Genomic DNA, 24,994 nt, shown 5'->3' on the forward strand with positions numbered 1-24,994 from the left:
TTACGGCCTCTGTAGGTAACTGCCTTCCCTTTCACGTTGGGGGAACCACCCTCTTCCATCGTTTGCAGCATGATGGGACTCTCACCCAACGTGACCTGCCCACTCTCCAAAGTGTAAACATGCAAACCAACAGGATGCCCATTTCTTGGAATTTGAGTAACGAATAGACCAAAACGGGGTGAGGAACTGTTTGATCTTGTCAGTGCATCCCAGTTTCTGCTTCCAAGTTACCCAGAGACATCTTTGTTCATGCCCTTCATTCATTCTCTTGCTCATTCTTCCTTCTTCCATTTCTTCCTCCTCCCTCTTGCCTGGCTAGGGGCTTTTTGTTAGAAGCCTAACACCACAAGGACAAAAAGGGTGGGTGAGAAGATAGTAATAATAAAGCACTGGGAGGTGGAGGCAGATGGAGGAGTGCTCTCTGACTTAGCTGATTTAAGAGCCCGGCAGTGAGCAAAGCCCCAGAGCAATGGTCCTTAACCGCCCTGGCCAGACCATCAAACTGTCTGAGCGACTGGCAGGGGCACTTGCCCCTGCAACTTAGGGGTGATGGTGGGGCTTGTAAATTGCATGATTGCTCTTTAAGTGTAGTTGAGAAATATTTAGACACCCAGAAACCCTCTCAACAACTTGTAGCCCGGGCAAGGGGCTTTCTCCAAGTTCTAGGGAGATTTAGGGGAGGCTTGCACTCTGGAGGGGGTAAAACAGCAGATTTATGGACTTGGAAACTCAGGATCAGGTAAAGACAGGCATCCAAATCCCAAACAGGGATTTAAGTAAAAAATCTACCTAAAAGATCAATCCCCAGCCTCATTCCCAGTTTTTGGTGCAAACTACTGACATCTCGCCTTTCCACATACATGCAGGAGGTTCTTCCCTGCCGAAGCGAAGCATCCCAAGAGGAGAGATTTAATAATCATAGCAGGCAAAGGTCTCCAAGTTTTCAATATTACTTCAAAATAGTTTCCAACTTCAATGTGATTTCTTCTTAGAGCCATGGGTTATTTAAGAGGTATGTCTTCATTTACAAACAAATGGGGATTTTCCACTGATTTTTGTCATTAATTCATAGGTTTAGTGGCATTTTATAGATTATAATGATCAGAAAATACACAAATCCCTGAAGAATCTATTCTTTATGTCTACTTGAGGCATTCTATTATTGTAATATCTTTATGTAACTTTTCAATGGAACAGAACACAAGTATGGAATTTCACAAAATGTGCATGTTCTGTTCGGTAAATTATTGCAACACAAACATCTGAGTAACTGCAACGCAGTTCAAGAGATTTGGCATCGCCAGCAACCTAAAAGCACTTCCATGCCTTTACTGGGTCACTACCACTTGGGCGCGTCAGCAAATCTAACCAGCATTTTGACTTTTATCACTTTCATTTTGCCTGTTTGTGAACTTCGTTACACATAATAAATGTATTCTTATAATCTAGCTTCGTTTTGGCAATATAGCAATACATAAAAATGTATTTTTCTATTTTTATGTATTGCTATTCATTTTTGTCCTAGTGTTTGCTGTAGTTCATTGATTTTCATTACTGGGTAGTAATTAAACTTGTATGAACATACCAGAACTTAGTTGTCATTCTGTTTCTCATGGACATTTCAGTAGTTTCCAGTCCTGCAATAGCAAAATGTTCCTGTGATGAACACTCATATTCATGTCCTTTGATTCATTTCAGGCTGTGCTTGCTGGGTCTGTTTGATGACTTTCTTCCCCTGTGGCAATGTCTGTGATGACAATGGATATTCTGGCCCTTTTCATGATCTCGGAGGGGAAGCTTTCAACATCTCGTCACTAAGTGAGCTGGATTTTGTAGGCTTTTAAAAGATATCCCCATTGGATGAAGACAGCTCCCTTTTATTCCTAGAGTATTTTAAAAAGTCATAAATGGTGTCATAAATGTTATGATGTAAATCACAAAATCATAAATGTTTATATCTTTATTGGTTTTGATATTTATTATTATAAATATATATTTTATGTAGAAAATTATCAGCTTTGTTGATGTATAATTGACATGTAACATTGCATAGGTTTAAGGGGTACAATGTGATGATTTCATACACTTAAATACCGTGAAACAATTAGCATGATAAGGTTAGATAACACCTATGTTTCATCACACAGTTACAATGTATGTGTCTGTGTCTGTGTGTGTCTGTGTGTGTGTGAGAGAGAGAGGGGGGGAGATAAACGTTTAAGATTTATTCAGTAATAAACTGTTGAGATGGATGCACGTGTCATTGGGTTTTTTCTTTTTTTTTAACTTTCTTTTTGGTAGAATATGCATTTAAGCAGGATCCCACAAATCTTCATTATTATTCGGTTGAAAATATTTTGTAATCTCACTGATGATTTGCTTTTCAAGCTGTGGGTGATTTAGAAGGGTATTTCTAAATTTTAGAATATGTGAGTGACTTTCTAGTTACCACTGATTATTAATTATTGCTTAACGGCATTGTGGTCACGGCATGTACTCGTTATTGTTTCATTGTCTTGAAATTTTCTGAGAATTGTTTTATCATCAACACACGATCTTTTCTGGTACATGTTAGCACTTGAAAAGACTGTGGATCCTGCAGTTGCTGAGTGCACAGACAGGGATGAATAAATATACACTGTCCAGTTTGTTCTTTGTATTTTTATAATCTCTCATATCTTTGCAAATGTTTATCTGTGTGGTGCATCAATTAGTTAGAGAAATGTTTAAATATCTCCCAGCTTGACTACGGATTAATGTACGTGTCCTTGCAGTTCTGTCAAGGTTTACTTTATATTCTGAGACCACATTGTTTGCTGCAAGCAGACCCATAAGCATTTTATTTTCCTGGTGATTTGGACCATTTATGATAATTAAGTTTCCCTCTTCACTTGTCGTAATGCTTTTTTGCCTAAAAAGCCAAGGTTTCTCATATAAATAGAGGTGTACCAGCTGGTTTTGATTAATATTTTCAGGCATACGTTTTACCAATTTGTGACATTAACTTTTCTGTATCTGTATGTTTGAAGCAGCACATAGTGTAGGCATATGTTGTCTTCTCTTTCTTCTTCTTCTGCCTCCTTCTCCTGCTCCTTCTCCTTCTTCACTCAATGCTCTTTTTTTTCAGTTTAACTATGTGCCTTTGCTTTTTATTTTTTTTAACATTTTTATTGATTTATAATCGTTTTACAATGTTGTGTCAAATTCCAGTGTAGAGCACAATTTTTCAGTTATATATGAATGTATATAAACTCAGTCACATTTTTTCTCTGTGAGCTACCATAAGATCTTGTGTATATTTCCCTGTGCTATACAGTATAATCTTGTTTATCTATTCTACAATTTTGAAATCCCATCTATCCCTTTTATCTCTTAATTTTGGTCTTCTTTTGGGTTGATATTTAAATTTTTCTGTCTTCCCCCTCTGTCGCCTTGATAAGTATTCAGTCTCTCGTTATTCTCGTAGTGGTTATTTGGAGGCTACAACTGGCATCCTTAACTCCAAAGTCTAACATAAATTGGTCCATTTATCTCATCGCAGAAAATGTAGTTATGTCAGAACACTCAGTCTACGTTTCTCAGTCTCCTAACTTTAATATCATTGCTGCCATGTATTCAGTCACTCATAGATACACACACAAATGCTCATGGGGTTAACCTCAAAAGGCGATGTTATTTCAGTATCATTTTACAAAACCAACATGATTTAAACATATGCACATACTTCTATGTCACTCTTCATTACTTCCACATCTTTACGTTTGATCAGAGGTCATTCTTCCTCTTCCTCAAGAACACATTCAAGTACTTCCTTTAGTGTGGATGTGCTGGTCAAACATTTTCTCTTTCTAGTGTACATTGATAGATTTTCTTTTTAGAGCAGTTTTATGATTGTGGTGATACTGACCTGAGAGTACAGAGAGTTCCCACATGCTCCTTCTCCCCGCCACCCGCACTCTGCCCTTGTTTTCCCCTGTCATCTACATCTGGTGTACTGTGGTCCATGTGCTACCACTGATGAATCAATATTGACACATCATTATTTTTAACATTTTTTATTGAGTTATAGTCATTTACACTGCTGTGTCCAGTTCCAGTGTAGAGCACAATTTTTCAGTTATGCATGACCATACATATATTCATTGTCACATTTTTAAAGCCCAGAGCTTACACCTGGGTTGACTCTTTGTGTTGTACTTTTGGCAAATGAGTAGTGTCTTGTGTCCACCATTACTGTCACGTACAGAATAGTTGTGCTGTCCTCAAATTCCCTTTACATCCACCCACTTTTCTTTCCTTCACTCCCCAGAAATCCTGGCAACCATTGGGCTTTGTACTGTCTCAGTTTCCTAAATGTCTCTCTGTACCTTTATTGCTCATTTCTCTTTATTGGTGAATAATATTTCATTGTACAGATGTATCATGGTTTATCCATTCACCAGTTGCAAGACTTCTTTTTTCAGCTTTATTCACACAAATATTGTATATAGTTAGGTGGTACGGTGTGATCATTTGATATACATACACATGATGAAATGACCACCACAAGCAAGCTAATTGACATATCCGTCATGTCACATGGTTACCATTTTCTCATCGTGGAAACACTTGCTATCTATCCTTTGAGCAAATTTCCAGTATAGAATGCATTATTATTAAGTATAGTGACCATGCTGTATGATTGCTTCCCAGTTTTAGCAACTATGAATAAAGCTGCTAGTGACATTTGCTGGCAGGTTTTCGCACGGACAAAAGTGTTCAACTCATTTGGATAGATACCAAGAAGCCTGATGGCCGGATTATATAGTGAAAATATGAAACATTCACCCGTTTGTTTGTCTGAAAATGTGTTCATTTCACCTTCATCTCGAAGGATATTTTTCCTGCTTGTAGAGGTCTACATTGGCAGTTCCATTCTTTGAATATATCACTCTACGTACTTCTGGCTTCCCAGAATAAGTCAAAAGTCAACTGTCAGTCTCATTGTCCTGCTCTGGAGATCATGGCTTGATTTTCCCCGATTGCTTTCATGATGTTCTCAGTGTTTGTTTTTTAGCTGTTTGACCATATAAGTTTAAGAGATATTACTGCACAATTATTCTGCTTGGGCTTCTTTGTGTTCCTTGAGTCTTGACACGACAGGTTATTTGTCGGTTTTGGAAACACCATGGTCCCTATCTGCTCACATACTGCCTAGACAATTTCCTCTCTGTCATCTCTTCCTGGACCTCCAATGAAAATACCAGGCCTACGTCAGCCGCTGAGTCCACTGTAACTCTTACTACCCATTCTGTAGTTTTCATCCTTTTTTTTCTCTACAGATTTGGTTCTGGATACTTTTACCTGGTGCACTGGTCTCTCTTCACCATGTCTTACCCCTTGAAGATGTATCCATTCAGTTCCTGCTTTCAAATATTTTGTTTTTCATCTTTTCATTCATTTCCTGGTTTTGCTGAGACAAAATTTACATTCAGTACACTACATTCATTTGAGTGTACAGTTTGATGAGATTTGACAAATTGGAACATCTGGGTAACCACCCCCAATATCAAGACAGAGAACATTTTTAGTGCCTCTTGAAGTACCCCATGTAGCTCTGCAGTCATGCTCCTCACCCCACTTCCGGGCCTGGGCAATCACCAACCTTCCTTGTCTCGTTTCAGTTTTGCGTTGTAAGGATTGTGGGTAAAACAAATCAGAAAGTGTGCAGTATTCTGTTTCTGGTCTTCCACTTCACTCTTTTGATTTGCCCACCCATTGTACTTTTCGGTGATGCGTTCCTTTCGACCCTTTGGATGGGCATGTCACTGTTTGATAATCCATTCACCAATCAATGGACATTTGGGGTGTTTGCAGTCTGGGGACACTACGAATAAAGCTACTACCAGTATTCACGTAGAGGTTTCGTGCGGACATGTGCTTTCTATCTCTGGGTTCCATACGTAGGAGTGGAATGACTGGATTACATGGTAGTTGTATGCGTACCTTGAGAAGAAATTGCCAAACTTTTTTGGAAAATACCTAACCTCTGTGCCCACGTATATGAAAACTGTAGTGGTGCCAGCTCACCCGCCCTTGCCATTGTCAGCCATTTGAAATGTAGCCATTCTAGTGGTTGTGGAGTGCTACCTCATATGGGTTTCCATTAGTATTTTCCTGTTGACTGATGATTTGGAGCAAATTTACTTATGTTTACTTGTATTCGTGTATCGCATTCAGGGAACGTATGTTCAAGTATTTTGCTCATTTTAAAAACAAGTTATGGGTTCCTGTTTTTGAATTGTAAGAGGTTTGAACATTTTCAGAAGTGCAAGTAAATTCTGTATTAGTTATGTATTCTTTCTTTGTGATTATGGATTTTATTTTCTTGACAGGCCCTTTCAAAGGGAGAAAAGTCTGTAACTTGCCTTTAATTTTTTTTATAAAGTCACTTTACCAATTTTCTCTTTCATTGTTCATGGTATTTCTGCTCTAAGAAGACTTTGCTTCACTCAGGTTAGGAAAGGTTTTCGTGAAGAAGTTGAATAATTTCCCCCTTTACATATATCCTTATTATCCATCTGGGGTTAGAGTTGTACGTCATTTGAAGTAATGCGAAAGTTACCTTTTTTCCATATGCCTACTCTATTGCTTCTTCAATATGTATTGAAAGCCTGTTTCCCCCATCGGGGGATGTTAGTACCATTGCTGAGAATCAATTGCCCTTCAATGTTTATTTTTCGACTTTGCAATCATTTTCAATTTATTTATAAGTCTGTCCTTATCCTAGCACCACTCTCTAGACGACCATAGCTTTATAGTACCTTGTGAAGTTTGGCAATGTGAGAATTCCAAATATGTGACTCTCTCTCTCTGTGTTACTTGGGCTATTGCAAACTTTTCTATGCCAGGAAAAGTTGTAGACTCACCTTGTTGTTTTCTAGTCATGAGAATCGCTGTGCATCAATAGATCAATTGCGGGAGAGTTTCCATCTTAGCACTACTGAGTCTTAAAATCCAAACACATCATCTGTCCCTCCGTTCATTTACATTGTTGTGAATTTCTCTCGGCAATTCCAATTGTGTTTCATTTCACAACTTCACTTATACTTTGTTAAATTCATCTAAGTAGCTCATGTTTTGCATGTACTGAAAAGGATATTTTTTTCTTTTTACATTCCAGTTGCTTGTTTTTAGACTAGATAACGATTACTGATCATTTTTTCTTTGACCTCTTATCCTGGGACCTCGCTTATCTCACTGGCTCTAGTACTAGTAATTTTTTTTAAAAGGTACTTAAGGATTTTCCGTGCAGATAATCATACCATCTATGAAAGAGGCAAGTTTACTTCTTCCTTTCCACCTGGTATACTTTATTAAAAATGTTGAAATCTTTCCTTAATGGGTAGTTAGGACTGCCAGTCTGATACAAAATCTGAAGTGCTGAGAGATCTTAGGGGGAAAGCGTTCAGCTTTCAAGTATAAAGTATGATTTAGGTGACCATTATCAGGTTGAAGAAATCTCTCCTCTCCTGGATTTCCAGAGAGTTCTTAATCTGAATAAGTGTTCCATTCTGGTAAATGCGTTTCCCAAATACTGTTAGTATCCTATTGTAGGAATAATAAGCTACCACGTACTTGAGTGGCTTACTACAAAACAAGTTTGTTATCTTTCAGTCTTGGAGGTCCCAAGTTCAAAAAGGGTTTTACAAGGCCAAAATGAATGTGTCTACAGAGTTATGGTCCTCTGAGGCTACGAGGGGAGAATCTGTTCCTTGCCTTTCCTGTTTTGGAGGCCACCTCTAGTTTTTGGTCACTGCCCCTTTCTCCGTGTTCAAAGGCAGCAGCATAGCATCTCCCAGCCCCTCTGCCCTCTACCCTCTGCGTCTGATATCACAGCTCCTTCTCTTCAGTCTCACTTTCCTGCCTCCCCCTTATAAATAAGGACCTTTGGGATTCCATTGGCCCACCCACTTCATCCAGGATAATCTGCTCATCTCAAGATCTTCAACTTAATCACATCTGCAAAGAATTTTCTGCCATGTAGGGGCACATAGTCACAAGCTACAGGGATTAACACACAGATAAGTTTGAGTGCCGGTGTTCTGCCTAGGATGTGCATCTATTGAGATGATGGTATGCTTCTCTTCTGAAGTCTCTAAATGTGGCTCATTTCATGTATTGGTCCACAAATGTTCAAGAGGAATTATGTTTTGAGAGAAACCCCACTTGGTCATAAGGAACTTCTTTTGTATATTGTTGCTTTCAAATCGCTAACATGTTGTTACCAATTTTTGTGTCTATGCCCTTGAGGGATATCGCTTTGCAGTTATATTTTCTTGTGATGTGGTTTGTGTGGTTTAGGCGTAAGGATATTTTGGAATAAGGACAAGGAAATGGGAAGTACTCCCTCCTCTTCATTTTTCTGACAGAAGTGTATAAATTTGGTGCTATTTTTTCCCAAAACAGTTTGGAGAGTACAACTCCAGCTGTTCCTGGAGTTTCCTCTGTGAGAACGTTTCTATTCTCCAATTCTATTCCTTTAATAGATGTAAGAGTATCCAATGATTCTCTGTTTTCTTGTGTGAGATTTGATAGGCTGTGTCTTTCAAAGAATTGGTCCATTTTTTCTATGTTACCGATTTCTTTGTAAAAAGGTTGTTCATTGTATTCCCTTATTATCTTTTGTGCCTTCGTCGACTCTGTATCATGTCCCCACTGCTAGCCCTGATACGGGCTGTTTGTGTCTTAGACACTTTTTCTTGATTATTCTGCATTGAGTTTTATCAGTTGTACTAATCTTCTGCATGAATCAGCTACCGACTTTATTGCATTTTCTGTACTGTTTGCTTTCCATTCCATTGATATTCTTATTATTGCCTTCTTTCTTCTTCCTGTCTGCTGAACTTTCACTTCTTTGGCAGCATCTTAGTTTGGTAGTTCATTGACGGTAGACTATTTTCTTTCCTAATAGAAACATGTAAATGCAGTGCTTTAGCTGAAACACACAAAGGTTGATACGTGGCGTTTACATTTCCCTTTAGTTCACAACACTTTCACATTTCCCGAACACTTTTCAGTTTTTCAAATTTACCTCCTCTTTGTGTGTTTTTAGAAGTTCATTGTTAAACGTCATAGTTTGGATATTCTCTGGAACTCTTTTTGTGATGGATTTCTTGTGTAATTCCATTGTGCCCAGAGGACATCCTCTACGTGACTTCAATCCTTCTTCTTTGGTGGAGAATGGTTTTATAGACAGTGAGAAGCTTTTCTTGGTGCATGTCTGATGTGCCTTTGAAGAGAATGTTTATTCTACTGCTATTGGGTGGAATGTAGTCTAATGAGTGTTAGTTAGTTGATAGTGTTATTAAAGTTTAATTATTGACCTTCTGTCTATTTGCTATATCAAAGTCTCTGAGAGAAGGCATGAAATTTCCATCTATTAAATAGATTTGTCTATCTGTACCTCTTTCAATCTCTATCAATTTTCTTTTTATGTAATTTAAAGTTCCGTTATCCAGTGCACTGACGGTTGTTATGCTTTCCGGATTAATTGACCCCTTTATCATTTTTAAATGTCCCTGTTTATCACTACCTAATAGTCTTGGTAAGGACCAGGAGTTGTCTACCTTGTCTGTAATACACCTTCTCTTTAGTCTTACAAATCATGCTCAATGCTATAGCTTTTTCAATCATTTTACACTTACCCCATCTCTGTCTCCATAATAATGTGAGTTTCTATTTAACAGCATATGGTGTTGTCTTACCACTATCCTGCCTAGGAATCTTGGCCTTTTATTTGGGCAGTTTAGAATACTTAACATCTGATTTCAGTAGAAATATTACTGGCTTCAAATCAAGCATCTTTGTTCCAGTAGATAACTTTCTTTCCTTATTTTTTGTTTCCTTCCTTCCTTTTTCCTCCTTCCTTCCCTCCTTCCTTTCTTTCCTTCCCTCCTTCCTTTCTTTCTTTCTTTCTTTCCTTCTTTCTTTCTTTCTTTCTTTCTTTCTTTCTTTCTTTCTTTCTTTCTTTCTTTCTTTCTTTCTTTCTTTCTTTTTCTTTCTTTCTTTCTTTCTTTTTCTTTCTTTCTTTCTCTTTCTTTCTTTCTTTCTTTCTTTCTTTCTTTCTTTCTTTCTTTCTTTCTTTCTTTCTTTCTTTCTTTCTTTCTTTCTTTCTTTCTTCCTTCCTTCCTTCCTTCCTTCCTTCCTTCCTTCCCTCCTTCCTTTCTTTCTTCCTTCCTTTCCTCCTTCCTTCCCTCCTTCCCTCCTTCCTTCCCTCCTTCCTTTCTTCCTTCCTTCCTTCCTTCCTTCCTTCCTTCCTTCCTTCCTTCCTTCCTTCCTTCCTTCCTTTCTTTCTTCCTTCCTTTCTTCTTCCCTCCCTCCCTCCCTTTCTTCTTCCTTTTTCTTTGTCTCTCTCTCCCTTCCTTCCATCTTTCTTTCCTTATTCTTTTATTCATTTTTTTCGTTTTATTCTTTCACCCAATTCCCTTGCTGTCTTATCTATTGCTGAAGTAGGTTTCAGTATTCCATTTTTAGTCTACATATTGGTTTAGCACTTATTCCTTTTATATTTAAGTGGTTCCTCTAGAGATTATATTATACACATTTAAATTTAGGTATTTCACTTTTAATCAGCAAGATCCCATTTCATGTAAGGTAAAAATCTTACATAGTGTGCCTTTTTTTTTTCTATATTCCTGCCAACTGAAAATTGGCACTTGCCTTCTGCCTCTACAAGGATTGAATCATGCTGGCAATTGCCATCTACCTCTGCTTGGATTAAGTCAGTAGCAGCTTTAGCTACTGACCTCCAACACTCCCTGAAAGGAGTTCAGGGTGGATGGAGATCAGGAATGAGGCCCTCTGTGCTCTGGGTAAAACAGGCAGAACAGGCAGAACAGGCCTTCACGTAGTTAGATATTCTCAGGAGCAGATTTTATGAGCACAAATTCGTGTGTCTCCTCACGGCTGGAAAAGCACTAAAATCATTGACATCTGCTTCTCCAGACTAGCAGCGAGCCTCTGCATATGAGTACTTGACCGCATGCACCCTCTTCACTAAAATCATAGGTAATACTGAGTTTCCCCCACTGCCTCTTTGGACCAGTTCCCCAAAGCTATCTGAGATGGAGTCTCCCAGGCTATAGTCCTCATTTTGCGCCCCCAAAACTTAACCCACAACTGTCACGTTGTGTGATTCTATTTCAGTCGACACTCCGAGCCATTTGCTTTTGTTTCCATACATTTTATTTATACAAAAATTACACCAGAGTTAATGCATTGTTATTGGGTTTGAAAACATTCAGTTAATTTTTTCAGAAAAGGAATTTTTAGAAATCATTTTGTCCCCCCCATATTTACCATTTCTATGGGTATTCATTCCTTTGTGTTGATCTGGGCTTGTATTTGATATGGTTTTCCTTCACCCTACAGAAATGCATTCAGTATTTTGTATAGTGAAGGCCACTGGCAGATAATTCTGATACGATTTTGTTTGACGGAAAAAGACTATTTTATCATTATTTCTTTGTTTTCTTTAAACGACTATTCAGGGACAGACTTCGTTCAGACATCCAGTTCTAGGAATTTTAACACACGTGCAGGTTCTTGGAACCACCACTGCCATCCGTGTTCGGAACAGTTCCACAGCCCCCAAGAAACCCCCAGTGCTGTCCTTTTGTGGTCACGTTCTACCTCCCCACGCTGAACTGTGGTACCACTGATCTGTTCTCAGTCACGATAACTGTGTCTTTCCAAGATGGTCAGACGCATGGAACCATTGAAACGTGACCTGAGCCTGGCTTCTCTCGCTAAGCATAGTGTTTTTGAGATTCAGCCAAGTTGCTGGCTGTATCAACAGTTCATCCTTTCTACCGCTGAATAGTATTCGATTGTATGGAAATAATTCACTTGGTTGAAAGGCATTCGGTTTGTTTCAAGTTCTTCTCGGTTATGACCAGAGCTGCTATAAGCATTCATGGTCAGTTTTTTGTCTGAACTCAAGTTTGAACTCCTCTAGGGGAGATACTTATGGGTGGGACTGTTGGGTCACGTGGCTAAGCGCATGTTAAATTCCTAAGAAGCAATGAGGCTGCTTCACGTAGGGACTGTACCACTTTACATTCCCATCAGGAACAGGTGGTCAATCCAGCTGCTGCCCATCCTCAGCATCACGTGATATTGTCACGTGCTTCTCGTTTGCTTGTGTGTTTCTTGTTTTGTTTTAGCATTTTCAGTCCAGGAAGGTGGGTATTCACCTTAGTTTTCATTTCAGTTGCCTCAGAACCACTGAAGTTGAACATCTGCTCCTGTTCTCGGTTGTAACCTACATATTCTCTTCACTGAAGTATCTGTTCAAATAGTTTTCCATTATTTTCTAACTCTTGAGTTCTGATAGTTCTTTATATATTCTGGATACAAGACGTTTGATAGGCACGTAACTTGGAAGTGTGTTCTCCCAGACTGAAACCCTTAGCAGTGTCCTTCACAGGGGGAAAAGCAGTTTTGCACGTCATGCCTAAAACATCCTTGCCAACGTCCAGGTCAAGAACTTTCTGTTGTTTCCTTCTAAATGTTTTACAGTTTCATGCTCCTGATTCATAGCTAAGATTCACTTTTAGTGGGTTTAAATATAACAGTTGAGCTCCTTTTAGCTCTGGATGGACATCCAGTTCTTCCCATACATTTGCTGAAAAGACAGTCCTCTCTTCATTGAGCTGCTTTTGCACGTCTGTCCAAAAGGAATTGGCCATATCACGTGACGCTAGTTCTCGGATCTTTCCTTTGATCTAATTATTTGTGAGTTTGTCACGTCACAGTTGTCACACTGACTTTTGTGTACTCTAGTTTTCTAAGTTTTAAATGAGATAATGTGACTCCTCCACTTTATTCTTCTGTTCACAGTTGTTTTGGAGATTCTGGTTTCTTTTGCTTTCTGTATAGGATTTACAATCAGCTTGTTTGTATCTCCACAATATGCTGCTGGGATTTTTATCGGAATTGCATTAAATCTGTAGATGAATTTAGGGTGAACTGACATCTTTACCATGGCAAATATTCCAATCCATGATCACGGTATGTTCTTACATTTATCTACGTCTTCTCTTATTTCTTTCTTCAGTGTTTCGCAGTTTTCAGCATACAAATACTGTGCATCGTTTGTTAGAGTCACAACTAAGAATTGCCCTTACTTGTGAGTGGTAAGTGGTATTGCTCTCTTAAGCTTCATTTTCCAACTCTTTTTTTCTTTTTGCTCACATATAGAAATGTGATTAATTCTGTGTTTTAATCTTATAGAAGGCACTCTTGATAAATTCACTTATTAACCGGGAGGTTTTGGCATATCTGCTGTATATCTGTGTGATTTCAACAGAGATGGTCACGTTGTCTGTGAACTGGAACAATTTTAACTTAACCTAATGATTTGTGCTACAGAGTGGATGAATCTCCAAAGCATTGAAGCAGACGGGGAAAAAGGCAGACACAAAAGATTACGTATTGCATGTTTATGTGTCTAACTGGCTCTAGGAAAGAGAATTCCCACCTATAATCGATACAGAAAGCAGACCAGTGGTTTCCTGAGGCTGAGTGTGGATGGTGGGGATTCAGTGGGATGACGCCCGAGGGAACTTTATTAGCTGATGGAAGTTTTCTCTTTCTTGACGTTGGTGCTGGTTACTGGGATGGTAGCTTTTGTCAAAATCCATGAGCCTATATACTAAAATAGACACATTTTTGCTTGCAGATGAAACCCGTTTGATACAACTGCTAAAGAGAAACCTGAGTATCACTGCAGTTTGGAGGAACAGCCACTCAGTTTGCAAATAAGTAACAGCCAGACTGTAGCCTTCTAATAATGAAAGTATTCGCGGTGTTATCAGTCCTGCAATGTTCTCCTTGTGGGCAACAAGCAGGGGACTCTAGCCAGCCTCTGCAGTCCTCCCCACCCTGCTCCCACACGGAGGAGCAAAGTGTGCTTCGGACAAGGATGCGACACTGCCGCTGAGGTTGGGCTGCATCCGTGGGAGCGCCCTTCTGCCTTGATTCCTGACCTTGCCCTTGTCCCTGGTGCATCCCAACGTGGTGCCTGCCCCACCCCCTCGGCCCAGCACTGGGGAAAGAAGTAAGAAAAGGAGATACCCGAGATTTGATACTTGGGCTCCTCCCCTGTGTCCCCATTCCGGGTGCTGGGAGCCCAGATTCCTAGACAGCTTCAGAGACAGGATAAAGCGTAACCTGGGGCTGCTGCCTTCCCACAAGGCACAAGATTACCTGGCTCTCAGCTCTCTCACGCTCCCGGCTAAAAGCAGTGGGCTACTCACAGTGCAGCTACATCTTCCCAGGTCTCCGCCCTCTGCTTTCAGAAGGCTCACTCGCGCCTAGACCTTGCCTCTGGTACCTGCTCCCTCAAGGCTGCCTGAAATATCAACGTGCTCTCATCCCTCCTTCCAAGGCCTCCCACACACAGACATCTGAGGACAGTGCAGGGTTGTTCCTTTGCTCCACATCCTCATCTCTGACCGCCCTCTGTCTTTTAAACTTTATTCTTTCACGTGGTCATTGGGTAGGGACACCCCATTTCATTTCTCCAAGTCTGTACACTGGGATATGTCAACTGCTTCCAAATGAAACTACCTGTATTTGCTGAACTGCGAACGAGGGCAGCTGGCCTGGCAAGGGACTTCTGTGTCACCCTCAGGGGTGAGAGTCCATTGCCGATTGGGATGCTGACATGTTGGCCTCTCGGGGATGCTGCAGTGAGGGTGTGTGAGGACAGAACCTAGCCGGACATGTCAGGAGGCTGGACGGGTGATGGCAAGTCTTCAGATTCTCCTCAGGAGCAGGGAAGCCATGAGGGCTGGGGTTCTGCCCCAGTGAAGGGGCTGGGGAGCAGTATGGGTTTCCCGGGTGGGCGGGAGGGTGGGTGTCTGCAGAGTGGTGAGGTGGGGGTGTTGCCCCCATGGCACGGTGAGCCCCTCGAAGGCAGTGGCAGCACACTACAGGGGGCACAGCACACATTAGGCCTCAAGGAGTCCTGGGTTCGAGTCGCAGCTCTGCCACCTGCTGGCTGTGGGACGTAGGGCAAGTGTGTTCCCTCTCAGAGCCTCAGTGTCCTCATCCATGGAATGGGCCTGATCACCCCTCCTATCGGGGCTCTCTGGTAAGTGAAATCAAGGCCACGCTAGTCATTGCACGTCAATATTCAGGATAACTTTGTGCCTAATAGTCAATGACTGGATGCAAGTGAATCGGTGAACGCTTCACAACAAACGTCTGAGGAGTCAGAGGGCACAGGCTTGGGCCTGCGGCGAAGCTGTGGGAGCTGCCCAGGTGCGTGCACCCCTCAGCCAAGGCCCTGGCACATAGCAGGGCCTCAGAAAGCACTTGCTGAGATGGGTTGAGGGCTTTTGTTGGGGGAAGCCTGTGGGAAGCCCGGGGCTGAGGGCAGCAGGGAGGCCTGTCTTGGTCTCCTGTTTGCCCTGTGAGGGAGGAGGATTTAGGCCGCGTCTGATGTGACCATCCTCTGCTTCTGGGGGACCCGCAGTCTGTCCACCTTCCCCAGGCCCCCCCCTTCCTCCTTTCCCCCAAGGCTTCCCGTCTGCTCTCTTCCTCTCTGCCACCCTGCTGTCAGCACTGCCCCCTGCAGAGCCAGGGGAGCAGGGCCCAGGCAAGGAGAGGACAACCGCAGGGAAGAGGGGAGCAGGGGATAGCGCTGCAAGGCTGGAGGCTCGGGGAGGTGGCGAGGCCCCAGCACCCCACCTCTGAGGGCCGATTTCTCCTCCTTTCCAAATGAGCTGCCGTACCTCAAGTGCCTGCTGCACACAGTGCTCAAACGGACGCCTGTGGCTGTTGGTGAGCATCTTCCCCTTGCCCCTCAAAAGGCAGGTGTCTGCTCTGTGCACAACAGGGTCTGGGAGGTTCCCAGGGCGAAGGAGCCAGCAATGTTGACGTGTCATTTACTGGGCCAGGGCTGGGGTCCCAAATCCCAGACCCTTCACCTAGAAAGCGGGACCTGGGAGGGGACTCAATTTATCAGAATCAAAGAGTCCATGGGGTCAACCTCAACCCAGCAGCAAGGGAGGCAGAAATCAAAGCACCAAGAAGGCGGAAACCCACCTGTAGCCCATGCTTAGGGGAGGGCCCGCACCGAAACATCTTCCTCAGGGGGAGTGACCAGGCCGACCCTCAGACGGGCTGCACTAGTGGCTCAGGGCTCTGCTGTGGCTCTCTGGGGATCCTGAACCATTTTTGAGCGAGGGGACCCGCGTTTTCGTTTCCAGGGGGCCTGGCCAATGAGGTAGCGGGGGCTGGGTCAGGACCCAGGTCTGGCTGAGAGACAGGCAGCTCTTCTCTGGGCTAAGAGGCAAGTAGGTGGTGGGGGCGAGGTCCTGATACCACTCTCTCCCTCCCCTCAATCTGAGGCCTTGTCCTCCAAGCTGTGGACATCACTGGGAGTCCTAAGAAAGCCCCACACAAGGCCCCTTTCTACAAATGAGCCCCTTCCCACGGGTCCAAAGTGGCTCTGCCCTCACTGTCGTCCACCTGGGGAATCAGTCCTAGCCCAAGCCAGCAGGGGTGACCCAGTCCTTGAAGGCACCAGGACCTAGGCCGGGCCTTGGCCCAACTGGGAGAGCCTTGCTTCCAGAGAAGAAGGGCCCAGGGCCTCCCGAAATGCCTCGGGTCAGGGTCACGGCAACAGGCTGTCCAGGTCTGCATGCAGCTTCATTTTCAGTAAATTGACTCTCAGCAGTCATGGCTTCCCTTCTACCTGCTGGACGGGTGGGAGTGTCACTGAGGCCTTCCTCACTGTCCTCAAGACTCACTCGGTCTGAGGGATGAGTTCCTGAAACGGCGGAGGGCGAGGGGAGGCTTCCCGGAGAGTGACTCCGAAGACTAGGTGGCCGAGGCAGGTCCTGCTGGGTGTCTGTCGACCCTGTCCCTTGGTGGGAGGGACCGGCCACCAGCCCACAGCTCTCCACCCCGTCCCTGCTCCTGCGGAACCCCGCTGGTGTCTAACTGGGGCCCCACCGTGTAGGAAATCACGAAACCGTGTGGTCGGAGCCTCTCACAGCTCACGGTCTCCACGCTCAGCGGGCACCTGCGCACCTCCCAGGCCCTCCCCACGCCTCCCTGCTCTTTAGGCTGAGGCGGCCTCACCTGTCCCAGAGGGCCCGAGCACCTGCCACACCTGCCCAGGAAAAGGAGGCAGAGTCCAGGCTGATTTTGCAACTTTAATGAAACACTGATACCAAAACCACGACAGCACGACAAAAGCACACGACGAAAGCAGGAAGGGCAGAGAGCGCTGCATCTTGCAAGCCGTCTTCCGTGGACGGTGGCCAGGGAGATGCTCCTCGAGTGCTCTGTCGGGAGGGGCCGAGGCGGCACTCGGGCTCGAAGGGGCTGCTGGGCTGCTGGGCTGCTCAGCGTTGCCTGCACACCCAAGACACAAAGGCCACAGCAGAAGTCCCATGACACGTGAGACGAGACGGAGAGAAGGGGCAGACCCAGTGTCTTCTCATGTTCTCCTCGTTCCCCCCATGCCCAGGCCTTCCCTGCCTCCTGGCAGTCCCGCCACCCCGACCCCCTTTCATAATCTCAAGGATGGACTCGGAACCTTACTGAATCCAGGAGAAGAAGCTGGCACTGGTCCTGGCGGCATTTCTGGTCCGGATGGTGGAGCTGGTGCTGGGGCCGTCGAGGAGGCTGGTGCTGGCCGCAGCATTGGTGCCGCTGCTGACGCCAGCCCTCCAGGTGGCCCTCCGGTTGGCACGGTTGCTATTCAGAATGTACTGATGGTATCGGGCCCAGAAAGCGAAGGGGATCCGGGCCCAGGCGTCGCCGAAATCTCCGTCCTCATCCCAGGTCAGCAGCTCGACCTGTATGTCGTCCCAGCTCCACCGCCCAACCAGAGCTTCGTCCCCGATGTTCATCTGGGCCCTCATCCGCGCCCTGGCGTGTTCCTCAGCCATATCCACATCCATCGTCTTGAAAGCATCATCCACGGCCTCCAAGAAGTGAGCCCTCCATTCCCGGGGGTCTCGGTTCTGATACTGCCATGGAACAACAGCACCGTCCCAACAGCTGCCCCCCTCCTCCGCTGAGCACCTGCTTCCTGCCTGCCCCTTCCTCAGCGCTTGATGGAGTCTTTGTAAAAAATCAACCCAACTGGAATCGGGCTCCTACTCTTCTGCGCCAGACCTGGGATTCCGCCCCCTCCACTCCCTACGTCTGCGAACCTGTGTGAGTGAGTGAATCGGGAACCTCTGTGGCCTCACTATCCTCACTGGATGAACAGCAGGACAAGTCCGGGACCCAGGAACGAACAAGGGACGGGAAGCGCCAGCCCCAGTGCCTGGCCCTGAACAGAGGCTCCACGTTACCTGGGCGATGAATCTCAGCACCCTCATCTTGCTGGTCTCGTGGTGGGCTCGCAGGCCCCAGAGGAACTCATACTCAGGGGGGCTGCTGTTGGGGATCTTCTTGTACTCCAGGTACCTAAGCGAGACAGAAAAAGAAACCTGCCTCCAGCCACACAGACCTGCTGCCGCACGAGTGGCTCCCAGGCGGCCCCTTCCCAGCCCGGGCTCCTGCAGGACTGCCCTGGCCCTCCAGCCCTTGCCTCCTTCCCAGGCTCGCTCCCGGGCTGTCTGCTCTGATGATGAGGCCTTCACAGCCTTAGGCCATTGGTCCTGCCCAGCGGCCACGGGGAAGTGCGGGGGGACACGTGTATGGGGTTTGCTCAGGAAGGCCATGAGATTCGTGCCTCTGCTCACAAGGAACCCAGATCCCTGTCGGGTGTGTTGTAAACAGAGGAGACATTTCTTCAGGCCCCCTGCTCTGAGTACAGCCCACCACAGGGCCTCCTTGGTGGCCTGGCTGAGCCCTGGGGCAGTCGCCCACAGAAAATGACAGTGAGTTCAAGATACTGTCAGCCCAGAGCAGCGCACGCCAGGCATCCTCCCCATCACTGGTGTGTGTGTGTGTGTCTGGGGGGGGGGTGTTGTGCTCGCTCACGGGCCTGTGTGAGTGCACACGTGGACTTCAAGCACCAAGGGCAGGCTGGGCCTCAGCTAGGAGGTCAGCAGGGCAGGGCTCCAGGCTCAAATGGCTCTTAACCCGCCGGGGCCACGCTCAGACATCCACCCTCTGGGCGGCCTGCTCCTGAGATGTAAAGGAGGGGACGTTCTCTAAGAGCCTGGCGGGCAGGTGATGAATGAGGCGGTGGTTGCATCCCGCCCTCCTCGTGCTCTCGGTCCACATGTGCCACCTTTTCCCAACCTCCCCGGAACCCTCCTCCCCCAACACTCACAGCCCCTCACTCACACCGCACACCCGTCCCTCTCCTTAACGTGTGGGCTGAGGAACGGCTTCCTCAGTCAGGCCAGCACACGAGGAAGGTCTGGGTGTGAGGCAAAGTTAACTCAGTCAGTACTCACTTCTGCTTCACAAAGTCGTCTGTAATGAGTTTCCTCAGATCGCCAAGGAACGGGTGCCTGACCCTGAGTGCGAGGAAAGGAATCCAGGACTAGAGACACTGGAGGACTGGAGCCCTCCCTAGCAGGACTGAGCACTCCCTGGCCTGGAGAGCGTCCCCATGGAGGCCTGGGCAGGCAGCAGAAGCCACTGCTCTGCCATGCCCCTGACAGGGGTCTGATGGAGCCTCCAGTCCTGACAGTTTCTCTTAGACCTCCTGCGGGAAGAGGGCAGCCACACGAAGCAGAGAGGGGACTCAGAGCTCAGGACCGTTTCTCCACCACCCTGGTGGGACCCATTGCACTGTACCTAGCCCAGGACACCACTCCCCACCCAGACCACCAGGCTACCGCGATCCTGGGGCCTCTTGTGGCCAAGGACACACAGGGCAGTGGGAGCCCTGAGCCCCTAGTCATACCCAGAGCGTAGTCCCATCTTGCGTAGAGCATCCCAGAGGACAGCTACGAGGGGAGATGAGGTACAAGAACTTAGCGCACGAAGGTCAGACCGCGGGTGACCCCCCAGCTGCAGGTCAGCCACTCACCCTCGCTAGCACGGTTGCCGTTCATGAAGATGACTCCCAGAATCACCAAGAGGAGGCTCAGCCTGGGAGTGTCCTTGGTCCTGAAGGTGCGGGAAGAGGGATCCTGTCCAGCAGCCATTTCCCCGAGAGACCACAGCCGGCTCACCCACCTTGCCTCGCCTCTCCCAGACCGCTGCACTACCGGGCAGTCCCTCCCACTCTGCACTGCCTGCTACCTGATCCAGACAATTCACTCCCCCGCCTGAGACTGAGTCACTTCATCCATCAAGTGAGGATGCGAACACCTCTTCCCAGGGTAGCGCCGAGGATGGGCTTAGGCAGGGAGCAAACGCCTGGGAACCACGTCCAGAGACACAACCAGCCCTTCCCTGCCCTCGGCTCATCGCATCGGGAGCACAACTCGACGGGAGGCTCCCCTCAGGGCCACTCTGCCAAGCCCTGGCCAGGCGCTGACAGGAAGAGTTGAGCAAGAGGCCTGTTTTCCTAGGAACTTGGGGGAAGGGTGGGCAGCGGTGAAGCCTGGAGAGCAGCAAGGCCTCGCCCCAGGCTACTGCCCCTGCCAGCCCTCAACTACACGGCCCTGCTCACTGTGGGTGGGAGCTGGGCTCTGCCCTCCACCCTGTTTTCCTGTTTTCCTGAGTTCAGTGGGGAGGCACCACCAAGGAAGGCCATCACCCTCCTGCCCTCTCTCACTTTCCCAGGAGGCGGGCTGAAGAATCCCGGGTGCAGACCAGGATGTAGAGGTGTTCCTCCTTGTCGATCTCCTTCAGGTGGATCCCGAACTTCTACGTGGGGGACAAAAACAGAACGTGAGATCAAACGTCCTTGCTGGGCGTCCTGCCTGCAGGCAGCCACTCAGTTCCCCGTTAGAACTTTTCCTCAGTGGGGAACCCAAAGCCCTGGGCGTGGATGGAAGGAGAGGGGCCACGGAGGGACTGCCCTGTGGGAGCTCTGGCACCGCCGGCTGAGGCAATGGGTCCCACGTCAGGAGACAAGACATGCTCGGAGAGGAGCACGAGGGAGAGGCACCTAGGGAAGGAGGGACCCAGTGGAAGCTCCCGTGTGCAGAGGCCGAGGAGGGCTCCCTTCCACAGCAGAGGTCCCCACACTGGGTCTCGGGGGCTGCAGGGTGCAAGGTTCCCTGCTGCTCCTGTTCCACGGGGCTGCCCCCTCCCCCGGCCCCGTGCCCACCTTCTCCAGCGTGTAAGTTGCTCGTTCAATGATCTCAGGGAAGTGTTCGTCGTATTCTCGGATGACGTCCTTCAGCATGTCTGCGGGAGGGGAGGGCGAGGAAAGCACCGGGCTGAGCAGGGGCCACAGGGCAGCAGCCCCTCGGTCATCCCTGCTGAGGGGGGCGCAGTCAGGCAGGCCCCCACACTGTGCACCCGCAGCGATCAATCAGACAGAGCCCGAAGGGTGCGGGCAGGTGATGGGAGGCCCACAGGACAGGGCTGGGGGAGGGGGGAAGGGCAGAGCTCCGGGAGGGGCACAGGTTGCCCACCTGAGCGCTTGATGGGGATCTTCTTGTAGTCTTTAATCATCAGATATTTCACCAACTTATTTGCCTGGAGAAGGAAGAGCACATGGGGGATCAAGGCGTGGGGGACCTCAAAGAACTGGCCCCCTGGGGAGGAGGAGGGAGATGGGGAAAGGCAGGCCTCTTACCCTCTCTTGCAGAAGGGTCACGTTGCGGGGCGGCAAGCACAGTACGTGCCGTGAGGGTACCTGGGACCTCAGGGCCATCGGGGGCCGGGGGGCTGGCTGAGGCCGCACCGTCGTCACTGGGGGCTGCGATGCCCTCCAGGTCGGTGGGACCACGGGAGGCTCTCTCTCCTCCTCGCTGCTCTCATATTCGTCATCCAGGTGCTTGGACTGTAGCATTAGAGAGAGGACAGACTCAGGGCCCGCAGGCTCCCCGTCCAAAAGGCTTGGCACACATCTTAACCAGAGCAGGTACTTGGAAACAGGGGTAGTACGAACAGCGGATGGCATGTGCTGAGTGCTTACTAAGTGCCAGGCACTGAGCCAACCACTCCTCCCTCCAGGCCCGAGGGTAGGGACTCCGTGGAGTAAAAACATGCTAGTAAACGTGCCTTGGAGAAACACGGACCAGCTGAGAGAACAAGAGGGGAGGGGGGGAGGGGAGCGGAGGGGAGGGGTGGGAGGGGAGGGGAGAGGCGGGGCACAGGGGAGGAGGAAGCAGAGGGAGGAGAGGGCAGAGAAAGCAGGAGAGCCAAGGGGGGCTGGGGACAGCAGGGAGGTCTCACCTTCTTTGTCCTCTTGCCTCCAGTCCTGGCCCTGGGCTCAGCACTCTGCTGAGCGGTGGCAGCTGCACCCTCAGGCTCAGGGATGCTCGTGGCCATCTTGGCCTTGGCAGCAGCTGTTGCCGCCACATTCTGAGGCTCCACCCACCGAGTCTTGGCCAGAGCCTTCCCAGACTTGGTCGTCTTGGGCCGGGTGGCTGCCCCCTCCCCGGCAGAGGCCGCCTGCGGACCCCCGGAGGCAGCACTGGGGCCCTCTGTGGCAGCCTCTTGGGCTGGGGCAGGTCTCTTGGGGCGTGGGAAGGCCATGCCACTGACACCTGCCGGCTGGCTGAAATCAAAGACATCGTTCTGACCCAGGAGGGCTGTCTTGGGCCGGGTGGCCTCTGTCCCACTGGTGCACGGGGCCTGGGAGAAAACACAGGCTGAACTAGGGCCCTCGCTAGCAGCCTCCTGGCCCTGGGAGGATGTCTGGGGCGGCGTGGAGGTTGCGGGAGCCCCGGGGGCGGCCATCTCGCTGTTGACTAGCATCTGGGAGCTGTGCGGAGAAGCGAGGCTTGTCTCAGGGGTGGCTGCCTGAGCCTCGGGCTGGGCATCTCCTCCTGAGGCCTGGCCTGTGGCCACTGAGTGGTTAGCGACCACCTGATTGTAGGTGGCCCGGGCGGCAGCGGCAGCGGCCCGAACAGCTTGGTTGGAGGCGGTGGCACGGGCTACGTTGGCAGCACGGGCGGCAGCCTCGTTGGCAAGTGTTTCTGGATCCAGTCGAAATGCCTCCATCAGAGTCCTGGCCAGCATAGGGTTTTCCAGTTCCCAGGGCTCATTCTGCAAGACCAGGGAGGGGAGGGGAAGGCAGACAGCTCCACAGGCTCTCCCTGTGCTGGCCAGCCTCCTCTCAGGGGCCAGCATCCCCGACAACCCCCACACCCTCCCCAACCCCTGTTCTCCCAGCAGGAGAGGGAAGGTTTGGGGAAGCTGGGCAGTCCTTCCCCATTCAACCCTCTCCCTTCACCCACCCTCACCCTCAGCCTCCCTGGAGTCACAGGAGAGAAGGCCCAGGGCTAGCAGGTGGCCAAGGGGCCTCACCGCTAAGATGCGAAAGCCTGGACCCAGGCTCCCAAAGGCTCTGAGGATACGGATGTCAAAGCTGGTGAGGGCGCCGTAGCCTCCAAAAGCACCAAATTCTTCATAGTCGTTTCCTTCAGCCATCTCTTCCTCCCCGACGTCATCGCTACCCTCGTCCATGTCTTCCACGTTGTAGCCTTCGGATTCCATGCGGTAGCTTCCCTCAGCCATGCTGGGGGTCCCAAGGAGAAGAGAGCTCAGCCTGAGAAAGCAGGCAGGGGGAGGCCTCTTCCGGGGGAAGGGGCGGGATCCCTGGGAGGTTGGGGAGGGGGCAGCAATCATCAGGTTACCAGGCAGTAGGTACAAGGGGGTGGCGGAGTGAGGGCTGCAGGGGGAGAGTCTGTCAAGAGACAGAACCCCAGGAGAAGGATAGGGGAGGTCGGAGGAGACCCGAAACTGAAAGGGGACTTTAGGACAGGCAGGCTCCCCATCCCAGTGGCTGGATTGGAACAGGGGGTGGACTGGTGGGCATGGGTCCCAAGAGTCACAGTGGGGATGCGTTGACAGAGGCAGAAATAAAGCGCTCGAATTTAATGGCTGGAGCAGGGGGCTAGGCTGCGGGCGGGGGAGCAGGTGAGATGAGAGGGCTCAGAACACGGGAGCCTCGGGAAGCTCTGGGAAAATGAATCGCAGGGACCCTTTGACTAGGTCCGGGTTGGGGGGAATTCAGCTGATCCCGACCGGTCTAGGTTGGCCTCATACAGGACTGCTCCGGGTGGATGGGGTGGGGTCCTCGGACCAGTTGAGGCTTAAACTGGAGCGATGGAGGTCTCAAATGCAACTCCAGGAAGGGGGCAAAGCGGTCAGCTCCGCTGGAGTGATCTCTGAGCTCACCGTGCTTGGGGTGGGGGTGGGGCCTCTGCTCTCAGGAAGCCCAGCAGGCAGCACACTGGTCTGCTAAAGGGGTTCAGAGGGTGGGCTCCGGTGCAAGCAGGGCTCAGGTCGTGGAGCCAGCGTCTGGTGGCGGAGGTGGTGGAGCTGGCGGGGTGCTTCTATCTAGACTGCGGGTCCAACGGGTTCGGTTCTGCGTGCTTGGGCTTTGTTCAGATCCGGGGGTGGGGGTGGGGAGGGCGCGGCGTAACGGCTTCCACTCGCCCTCTCCTGGTCCTGCCTGGGGCTGGATCCTTACCTTCCCTGGAGCTCCAATGGCGTCCGTCCACAGCACCAGGAACCCCGCAGCCGCGCCCTCGCCTACTGCTGCCAGCACAGCAGCTCCGACCACCCCGCCCCTTTGCTCCGCGCACCCCGGGCGGCTGGGCAGCCTGCGCATGCGTCGACCCCTCCAGCCTGCCCGCTTTCCCAACAAAAGCCCTTTCCAGCGGGTCCCCAGTGCGCATGCGATTCCGCGAGTGGGTGGGCGGGATGGGGGGGGGGCGTTTGCTCCTTCCCGCCAGATTCCCCTCTCGCGCCCCCCACCGCAGGCCCTGGAGTTCCGTTCCACCCATCCATCACCTACCCTCAATCCCCCCACTTCTGCACAATGCTTCTCAGCCCTGCCCTCCCCCTTGCCTCCAAGTTGCTCCAGTGTGGTCTGGAATACACTATGCCCCTCTCCCCAGCCTGACCCCTAGCTCACCGATACAGAGGTCTCTAGCTGAGTCTCTAACTGCAA

At 49.0% G+C, this 24,994-nt stretch overlaps 1 protein-coding gene and 1 non-coding gene across 4 annotated transcripts; both read right to left on the reverse strand.

Moving 5' to 3' along the window:
• Positions 1-17,197: 17,197 nt before the first annotated feature.
• Positions 17,198-24,672, reverse strand: LOC102534082 (melanoma-associated antigen D4). Of its 3 annotated transcripts, none has more exons than XM_015252190.3 (13): positions 24,512-24,672; positions 23,344-23,554; positions 22,267-23,082; positions 21,665-21,871; positions 21,501-21,564; positions 21,191-21,270; positions 20,693-20,784; positions 20,000-20,079; positions 19,874-19,916; positions 19,419-19,481; positions 18,363-18,477; positions 17,597-18,032; positions 17,198-17,412 (listed from the first exon to the last, which is right to left on the reverse strand). In XM_015252190.3, the coding sequence occupies exons 2-12, from the start codon at positions 23,551-23,553 to the stop codon at positions 17,598-17,600; spliced, it is 2,205 nt and encodes a 734-aa protein (XP_015107676.1). In that variant the 5' UTR covers position 23,554; positions 24,512-24,672; the 3' UTR covers positions 17,198-17,412; position 17,597. The 3 variants fall into 3 exon arrangements, with proteins under 3 accessions (XP_015107676.1, XP_015107675.1, XP_031526957.1); XM_015252189.3 differs by having other exon boundaries at positions 17,602-18,032; positions 24,512-24,671; XM_031671097.2 differs by lacking the exon at positions 24,512-24,672 and adding an exon at positions 24,217-24,469 and having other exon boundaries at positions 17,602-18,032.
• Positions 18,705-18,832, reverse strand: LOC116277180 (small nucleolar RNA SNORA11). Its single transcript, XR_004186663.1, has one exon. It is a non-coding gene; the product is annotated as a small nucleolar RNA SNORA11 (small nucleolar RNA).
• Positions 24,673-24,994: the final 322 nt, after the last annotated feature.

Source organism: Vicugna pacos, chromosome X, assembly GCF_048564905.1.
Source record: "Vicugna pacos chromosome X, VicPac4, whole genome shotgun sequence".
Lineage (NCBI taxonomy): Eukaryota > Metazoa > Chordata > Mammalia > Artiodactyla > Camelidae > Vicugna > Vicugna pacos.

What these genes read in the sequence shown, in the direction of transcription:
- LOC102534082 (XM_015252189.3), bottom strand. Translation starts at nt 23,553, where the DNA reads ATGGCTGAGGGAAGCTACCGCATGGAATCCGAAGGCTACAACGTGGAA. An exon ending in CGGCAACCGTGCTAGCGAGG is followed by an intron (nt 19,917 to 19,999) that starts GTGAGTGGCTGA and finishes CTCCCCTCGTAG; the next exon opens with CTGTCCTCTGGGATGCTCTA. An exon ending in TGCTGAGATTCATCGCCCAG is followed by an intron (nt 18,033 to 18,362) that starts GTAACGTGGAGC and finishes GTTCCATGGCAG; the next exon opens with TATCAGAACCGAGACCCCCG.